The sequence below is a fragment of the Lepidochelys olivacea genome (assembly GCF_965140295.1).
Source record: "Lepidochelys olivacea isolate rLepOli2 genome assembly, chromosome: 8".
Classification (NCBI taxonomy): domain Eukaryota; kingdom Metazoa; phylum Chordata; order Testudines; family Cheloniidae; genus Lepidochelys; species Lepidochelys olivacea.
Genome location: NC_140418.1, coordinates 54,354,311 through 54,363,734, shown reverse-complemented (window position 1 = coordinate 54,363,734; position 9,424 = coordinate 54,354,311). Strand labels below are relative to the sequence as shown.

The window sequence follows — 9,424 nt, the reverse complement described above, 5'->3', positions numbered from 1 at the left end:
GGTCAGAGAACCTTAGGGGCAAAGTTACTTACACTTTTGCTCTGTAGAAGAATCCACTTCCTCCCGAGGCTGAGGTAGCAGCAGCTGGATCCCCTTGAGCAGCGTGAACCTAATGATTGGATGGTCCTCTATTGAAAGAGGAGGCAAAACAATACACCACCGTAACTTCTCCAGCATTGGGATCCTCCTCTAATGCATGTCCAACAGATCCCCCTTCCTCTGCTCTATCACCCAGCTGCTCCCACACAAATTCGCAGGCCTCTTCGGCTCCTTTCATCTGGATTGGCAGACAGGGTTGAGGGGGACTGGAGAGAGAGATTGCATCCCTCTCCCTATCCCATATTAAATGACTGGGTTGTGACATAGACACGTATCCTTGGGCAAGAGGGGGAAGGAAGCGGCTCAGGGTAATCCAACAAGCATCTCATTTGATGTTGTTGTAGCCTATTCTCTTTGAACATCAGGCACAGACAATGAAGCCAGATGAGAGGACGAATGAATAACAGAGGGAACCACCTCCTGCCCTAGGTTCTGCTGCAGCAGTGGTGATCAACAGGGGTAGGAGCTACTGACTGTCGCATGCATGGCACAGGTCTTGAAGGACAGAATATGGGGCCTTGTGTTTAGTCGGATGTTGTTCAAGGTGGTTTGTTTGGTTGTGTGAATGGAGAGGGAAAGAGGAAGGTGGTACATGGAGCCACAAAGACATACAGCTTTACACACAGCCACACGGTTTAACACATTGCCACACATGCCCAGCCACATCCATAGTCCGATATATACATGGAGCCAGCCAGCTGGTGTATGTACAAGAACAGCATGTTTATTCTACAAATTGTAGGATGAAGCACTATCTTCATCTTCATGTGGCAGATGTCATTTGAATTTCTCCCTCCCTGAATGAGAGATTTGAAGTTCTGAATTATATATGTTTTTCAAGCTTTCCTAAAGAAGGTCCTTCACCACATCCTCAAAGGCTACAATCCCAGGTGAGACATCACTTTGAGTACCAGAAGCTGCCCAGTCCTCTGCTGATGACAAAATAAGGCACAAGTGGAGCAACAGTGACACCATGTGGCCAGGTGGAAGAAAAACTCAAGTCTCTTCCTTGGGAATATCCCAGAAAGAGAGGCACCCCAGGGGAGTGGGGTTGGGAAGAGAAATGAATTTAAAATATGTACATGCTGTGATGCATTGCTCTGCTCAGCCACTTCTCCGCAGTGATTGTAATCCCAGAAATAAACTAAGGTAAATAAAGGTGCTTTTGTGTGATCAATATATATTTAGGGTTTTTTTCCTAGTAATTTTAGAGTTCTTTTTTTAAAAACTATTTAACCCATCCTGTCAGTAATCTCACTAGGCAAAGCTTTTACTTTAGGGCATGATCATGATCAGCAAGGTATCTTAGCAAAAGTCAGCAGAAACAGTTCAGTTTGCAAGTCGAAACAAGATTTTTCTGACTGCCTAAAATACAGTTTTATCCTGGGTTTGGAAATCCAGCTGGGTACTTTCCCCTCATCATACAATGACACCAGCAATACAGATTCCGCCATCAGAGATTGGCTGGCAAGTGTGTGGATGACATGAAGCAGAAGAGAATCTGCTTTGCTCTCCCACCACTATCTCAGCTTTGCAGTGCGGACACTGGTAATACCTACAGATGATTCTTCTCATTTAATGGGCAGCTCTAGAAACTGACCCAAATACAGCGAATAGCTATAATACGCAGGTCAGAGTTATTTATGCACCATCCTCTGCTGGATCTAGTGAGGATGTTAGCCTGTTAAAGGCCTTAGCTACAGAGTCTGGATTCTGCTAGGGGCCCCAGTCCTGCAAGGAGCTTTGTGCAAGCACAGGGGTCTGGCCAGTTGGCACTCCTTGCTGGATTATGGCCATGATGGGACGGAACAAAGTGCCATTTCAACAGATTCCATTTGCTGTCCAGTCCAGAGCAACACTTGAATACTGGGATAACGACTGGTCATATCTCAAAGCGTCATGGTTTTTAACAGGAACTCTGGTGTCTGGGTGTGGACAGCATGGAACAGAAATAGTTAATGACTGTAATAATTTGCATGTACTGCATATAGCTCTCTCCATAAAGCTCTTTATGAAGATTTGTTTACCCTCCCAAACAGCCCTGTCAGGTAGATACCCTAAGTCTTTTTATGTGCAATTGAAATTTTGACTGATATCTGGCTGAGAATAATCATGTGATGAATCAAATTTTGTCTGACTCCTTGGAAGGTCAATAATCCTGACTTTGGGACTAGAGCCATGATGTGTTAAGGAGCTGGTCTCGGAAGCCTTAAACATTCCACAAACAAATAAGGAAAGGAGATTGTTGTGGTTACACATAGTAACTTCCACTTTGAGTGAAAATAACATTTATTGTTCCTTGGGATAAATATTGAGTTCTGTTTGGCCTTGGTCAATACATCTTGATATGCATCTCAACAGACATCAATGGGCTTGATGCAACACTCAGATCAATAGCGCCACATAAAACTGCTGTAACAAAATAGAGAATCAAGGCTCCAGATCTTAATTTTATATGCAGGGAAACCGAGGCACAGCAGTTACATGACTTGACCAAGGTCATTCAATGATGTAGTAGAGAGAACAGAACCTTAGACTCCTGACTCTCAGTTTTCCATTCTAACTATTAAAGAAAATAAAACTCCCTCTTTTCATAAAAAATTGACTATTTTGATTAAAAGTGGTAAGTCAATTAGAAAATTGCCACATGAATACTCAGTGAGGAATCCAAGCTGTCAGAGGGAGTGACAACCACTTTAGTGCTAATGTCTTAGTATTATTTCATAGCTTGGTTCTTAAAGGAGCTGGTACTAAGTGCCAGGCTGAGAAGTGAAAATTGTCCCTGATCCCTAGGAGAATGTACTCTATACCAGTCACTCCACTTCACACCTGAACTCTAGTGAGTATCACCCCCAAACCCTTACTGCAGTTTCTCTGCATTCTAAGTGATCAGTTCAGCCCTGGTGCAATGCCACTGATGTCAGCGAAGTTACATGAGAGATGAATCACTCCTCAATCTGCTTTCATCTCCGAACCTATCTGGGAGCAAATTCGCAAACCAGAATTAATTTGGTTTAATTTCTGTTTTGAAGGGTTGAATATTTTTTGGGACGTGGTATAAGGAATCTAGTGTGTTTAGTGTGGAGAAAGTGCATCTGATGGATATGACCCTGATTTGACTTTCTGTATTCAGCAGCAGATGTACAGTTACGGGACTTACCACTGAGGGATTTTCATGAGCTATCAGGAGGGAATGAAGGGAGAGGCCTTAGTTGTTTTGAGACCATCATGTTTGAAAAGGATCCCCAACATAAGAAGATAGGAATTGACAGATCAATATTAATCCATGAATTCATATCTTCTGCTTCAGTTACAGTATCTATATCATTACCTGATGTTTCACAAAAAAACTCCCCTAGACAATTGTTCAGCCCTTTACCTGGAGGAAGATTCCTTCCTGACCTGATCCAGTTTACACCATGAAAGCTGCCTGATCTATGCAAATGCTCACCAAATGAAGGTACTTTAATATCAATAATAATACTTTGCCTCTCATACAGAACCCACTGGTGAGCCACTACTTGAGGCATTAGAGGATGGGCAAGGCTGAGAGGACTAATGTGCAGCATACGGGACATGGCGAACACATCAGAGAAAGAGAGAGGATGAGGAAGAGGCAGTCTCAGCTTACCCCCACTGAAGATACTGGATGTCCTAGGTGATGTCTTAGCAGGGAATGGAGAGAGAGATTTTTTTATCTTCGGATACCTGCGGAAGGACTTCATTGACTTCCAGTTACAGTATCTGTAGGGGAAATGCTAACGTTAAGGACAGACAGCAAATCAAGTCTAACACGTTTGAGGAATACGGCCAGCGGTAATGTCCCATTCGGACTCACATTTTCTTTGGAAGGAGGTAAGGCGAGAAAATGCCCGACACCCACCTCTGCACCCCACTCGCCCAGCCCTAAAGAGAGGGATTTTTACCTTTTCCAGAAGTGTATCAGAACTGGGAAGACATTGAGCAAGGCCACGTGATAGAGGCTGCGATCCAGGACCCCTCTGGAAGTTAAATTCCGGATTAAATCTTTCTGGCCGTCAGAAATGTTCACCTGGTCACAGAACAGAGACCACTTCATAAATAGGGCTTGAGACACGGGTGGCATCCCTACTGGATCCCAGAGAGAAACACCCCTAGTAACTCCACCCTGCCCTCACACCTTCCAGGATTCTGCATTCCACTTATAGAGCCCTGGTCACAGTTCAAAGGTCTCCAAGCAGGGTTTCGGTTTATTTCCTGGCTAACTAGCCAAAATCCAAAGAAATCCCCTTTCTGCCCCTTCCCTCACCATGCTTTTAAAAGGGATTTTAAAAGAAAGGTGGTTAAAACAGCAGTGTGCCATGGGGAGGTGCACCGTAACGGGGAGGGAGAGTATGAATGATCTCTAGTGACTACAGACTGAAAGGCTCTTCTCTATTGACTGTAAAGCCAGCCACTGTGTCTCAGCCCTGACCAGAGGGGCCCATGTCTAGATGGTCGTTCAGTTACCATGCCCACTCACTCACACTCTCTGGATTACCAATTAGCGTCAGTTGTGAGAGTGGTTTTGGTAACGATGGACACTCTCCATTAGGACCTGGATTGAAGCTAATAACTTACTTTACACAATGCCAAAGTTATCAGAACTGCAGTATGTTCAGCTGGAACAGATTGAAACCTGGGTCCCATTAGTAATTCCCTGAGCCAGACACCCCTAAGCTCTCAGGCAATGATTTGCAGGCCCCAGGCCTCCCTGGCAGTGAGCATGCAGGGCATGTTACAGCGTCCTACCCGCAGTTTAGGAGGGACTTCGGAATTCAGGAAGAGTTTGGCGATCGTGGCCACTTTGGTCTTAAGAAAGGCGACATCCCTCTCGGTGTACATCCCCCAGGCTGCAAGCACTGCGGCCGAATCAGCCAGGTGACAAAACCTGCCAGGACAAATGGAAAGGGATGTCTAAGAGAGAAGGTATGGGCGTGGCTGTCTACTCAGACTATGATACAACATGTGGCTTTTAGCTGAGATTTTCTAAGCCACGTAGGGGATTTAGATGCCCACTTCCCACTAACATTCACCCCCTGCCCTGTGGCACATGCCTTCCTCCAAAGAGAGTGTGACAGGGTGTATACGCCACACTGGTATAGAAAAGGCTAATTGGACCCAGAGAGTCATGAATACACCCAATTGCACCTGGAGGATGGGCCAGGTCCAATTAAAGATAAAGCCCAGTTGGGGAGGAGCTGGGAGTTACAACGAGGTGAAGAAGCTGCAGTGAGAAGGTAAGAACTCTGCAGTCCCTCTCTGGTCAATAGAGAGGCCTGTGGGCCAAGGGCAGGATTTCAGGGCAGTAGAGGAAAGAGGAAACCCAGGGGTGGAGGTGGGGGAGTAGGCCTTGGGGATCCTCTCCTGACACGGGAACACTGGAACAGGCCAGGAGAGAGACTGGGAAGACAGAGGGGTGGAGCAGTCCCTCCAAGGGGAGCTCTGACAAAGAGGAACAGGACTACCAGGGGGAGAGAAACTGAGAAGTATCGCTCACCACAAGAAATGGAAAGAACTCTACAGAGCCCAGAAACGGGCAGCAGGAAGTCCAAGATAGGAAGCACTCAAATGAGGAGTCTGGGGGAGTAGACCTTGTCTGCTTCCACAGGGTCCCTGGATTGGAACCCAGAGAAGAGGGAGGGCCTGGGTTCCCATCCTGGCCACTGAGGAAGGTGGCATGATACCTCCATACAAAGAGTAAGGACTCTGGGAAACCTGGAGACAAGGGATGTAAAGACCACTGGGCCTAGAGTCAGGACTGGAGACCTGACCTAAGGACATCAGGCTGGTGTTTGCAGGACTTTCTGCTACCCCAGAAGGGGTGGGACTGGATGTGGCCTGGCCAGAGGGTTGAGTCACTGGAAGAGGCAGACCTCCACTAGGCTGGAACAGCTGTCCTGCAGCAGGTGCCAGACCAGAGCCTGCTACACCACACCTGGCCAGTGGTGAGTCACTCAATGACAGAGGTGGGTGGGGGATACTTTCATGGGGCAACTACACCTCAGCAGAGGGATTGTCTTGTGCTTCCCACTCCTCCCATTGGCCATCATGACATCCCTGTGTCAAGCTCCAGCAGGAAAATACCGAATGTCAAACCAGGAGCAGCAACCAGTAGTGTGTAACTAGCCCACTCTCTGCAGGCCACCAGCGGTGCATGGGTCACAGTTAAGCTAACAAAATGCAGACACAGGTAGCATGGCTTGACTTGTCTGCCCCCCCCCCCCCCCCTAACAACCTCCTGCCCTGAAGAAACGCAGCTTGTGTCACTGCCATTCCTGTGGTGGCTGGGAGGTTGAAAGTGAGCATTCTTCAGTGTTCTGTTACTGCCGCTCTCTGATCACCCAACAGGTGTCGCTGCAGAGCACTCAGCAACAGGTACTCGTTCACACCAAGACTCCCTTCTGGCTTGTGGAAAGGGGGCTTCTTTGTGCAAAGGAACAGGCCTTTGGGTCTAGTCTCTTTGCCCAGGGAGCAGAGTACAGTGCCTCCCAGCACCACATCACTGCAGTGTAAGCAACAGATCAGCTGAGTGTCCAGCAGACCAGTGTGCGGTGCCGCTCTGTCTGAGCCAGCCCATCAGGCCAGGGATTTTATCGCTGCAAGGCAGGAAAAATCGAAAGGTATTTGAAACAAACGGACGGGGTGGGCATGCTTACTTCTCAATCTCCAGGTAAAAACTGAGGTCGTTGACCAGGAAGTTGATGGAAATGTGCCGCTGGTTAAAGAGCCGGCGCTTCACCTGTATCACCTCCACATCCTCTCCCACGCTGGCAGCCGGCATGGACTGGCGGGGGCTAGACATGGCGATGTTACTGCGCACGGAGCTACTGGGCAAGTCTGAGTGAGGACAAGGGAAGACCTGAGCAACTCATCTCCCTCAAGCTCCTGCAACCCAGATGTTGGGTAAATTGATAGACAGTGTGAGCATGAGACAAAGACATGACAGGGCCAGCACTAATGGGTTTGAGCCACACCTCATTTCAGGCCCATGTGTGTGTCTCTATCAATTTACCCAGTCCCCCGACAATGTAATCTTGTACCCTCACCCCCACCTAAAGTGCTCTACTCTTCTGTCTACAGTTTGCTGCTGGTGTCTCTGGCCCTGTAATCCTCAAGCTGTACATTTCCCCCGGTACACACAGGGCTCATCCGGAGCCCTTATAGTTCACATTACTCTCTAATCCCCGTACCTCTCCTGCCCCTCAGCACTACTCTAAATCACAGGGAAAGAACTTGCATAGTGCTACACCCTAAACCATCACATGGAGGAAATACTCACAGCTGAAGCCAGGTACTAAGTCACTGCACAGACTTACTGAACATACAAGAAGCAGCTGGTGGGTGCTGTCTTCAGATGAGTTGAAAATGTAAGGTGTAGGGAACTTCCAGGGGGGCTATGCAGTATAATTACTGCTTTAAACATTTTGGACCTGATTTTTCATTATAGTGCCCAATGGGTGCCTAAAGTAGGCTGCCCATCTCCTCACACGGGTGCTCAAATAGCACGAGCTGAATAAAACGCCACTTTGAGTGGCCAGCTGCAGAGCTGCCTGCCCAGGTTAGCAAATGGGATTTCCCCCTCTCCAGTGGCTAACTTCCTGCTGGGTGGAGCAGATTCTTGCTATGGAGAGAACAACACAGCTGCTTCACTCCCTCTGAGCCAGCTGGTATCCTGGCCTCTTATATGCCTCCAACAGAGAACCCTCTGGTAAGAAAATGACAGCAGGGGACAAGCTGCCAGGTTTCTGCTATTGCCTCCCCTAAAGTCTGCTCACCCCAGGAGACAACAATGGTAGGCAGGAGAATGAGCGGGATCTGGACATACTTTCTTTTTGATTTACGAGCTCTCTCCGGAGAAAGTCCTCAAAGTCTTTGCGGGATTTCCAATTGTTCATCTCCCTCCTGAACTTGCAGATGCTCCTGATGAAAGCCTGGAGCACGAACCACACTCTCTTCTGTGGGCAAAGTGCATGGAGAGAGTCAGCCTATGTACAGCACTGGGAGGGGAAGCAAGGCAGGGAACGGAGGCAGTAAATAACTTTGGGCCTGATGGGAATGCCTTCAGTCTAATTATCCTGATTATTCCCTGGGGATCTGTGCCCAGGCAGACCTGCCACTCTGAACTAATGCACCAAAATGCATCCTCACATTAAGTGGAATTACTGACCCCACTGAGCCACAGTCATTGCTTTTGAATGTCACTGGGCTTCAGTCAGAACTCTAGGGGATGCTGACGCTAAATGAATTTCCTGATGAAAGTCAGTAGGGCTCTGCATGGGCACAGGGGTCTGTTTGCACAGATGAGCTTACAGCCCAGGGGCTCTACACATTAACTCTCTCGTTTTGGACAAAGACAGTTTGTTCTGCAGCCTCGCATGACCCCTCAGCCCACTGGCATCAACACATCCACAGAGAAAACAGCCCCTCCCCACTCTCGGGCCTGTGCTATGGGATCTAGCTGGGGTATCAGCAGGCGGAGTGCAGGCCATCCTTACTTACCAGCTTGTCCGTTATGAAGGATCCCCTCCCCTGCCTCGTGACAAAGTGAGTGTCTAAAATATCGCTCCCAGGGTACAAGTCTTGGTACATCTTAAACCTGCCAGGATGGGAGAGTATTAGAGAAAGCAGTGGCAACCAGTCAGTCAGTAAAGCAATGGACTTCAATGCTAAGAGGAGACTGGCGTGAAGGCAGAGACAGGGAGGAGAGAGGTAGTGGGGGGAATGGCGGGCCCAGTCCCAGAATGCTCAGTGACCCTGGATATCACTTCTATTGCTATAGTGAAACCTGATGAGGAGGGTGAAACTGATCATCCTCTGATCCCCTCCTCACCAGCTTCTGCTGCTGCAGGGGGCTGCTATTTATGGGTAACACCAGCAATGCAAGGACCAGCTCAGCCTGCCCCTTATAATATATCACAGACACACTTGTGAATGAAAAGTTATGAGCCACCCTGCTGTCCTTATACAGGTAAAACCCTTGTCGGCCTCAATGAGAGCTGTGCCAGAATACGGACTCAGCACTCTGGCCACTGCTTAGGTGTATCCTCCTACGGAGTATGTGTGTGTGTAACCTCCAGCAAGCTTAGCAACAATGCCACTGGCCTCTCAGGAAGTGTGATGGGGCGTCCACCCCTCACAAGGCTGAAACAAGCTAAAAGGGGCCAATTAACCTTACAGGCTGCACCTGGAGGAGAGCCAGGGATGGAAAAAGCCTAATGGAAGATGAAGCCCAGCTAGGCATGGGAAGGCTGGGCTTGAGTAAAGCCAGGAAGCTGAGAGCAAGGGGGGGCTGCAGGGAGGGGCT

The 9,424-nt window shown here is 48.4% G+C and overlaps 1 protein-coding gene across 1 annotated transcript in view; it reads right to left on the bottom strand.

The window, feature by feature from the left end:
• Positions 1-24: 24 nt before the first annotated feature.
• Positions 25-9,424, bottom strand: part of RGSL1 (regulator of G protein signaling like 1) — a gene marked incomplete at both ends in the record, with an annotated part of 31,729 nt that continues 22,329 nt past the window's right edge. The window contains 7 exons of the mRNA XM_084637993.1: positions 25-128; positions 3,731-3,843; positions 4,026-4,150; positions 4,870-5,008; positions 6,777-6,957; positions 7,946-8,075; positions 8,620-8,716. Of these exons, the coding sequence (XP_084494119.1) occupies positions 25-128; positions 3,731-3,843; positions 4,026-4,150; positions 4,870-5,008; positions 6,777-6,957; positions 7,946-8,075; positions 8,620-8,716 (889 nt within the window). The remainder of the gene's footprint in view (positions 129-3,730; positions 3,844-4,025; positions 4,151-4,869; positions 5,009-6,776; positions 6,958-7,945; positions 8,076-8,619; positions 8,717-9,424) is intronic.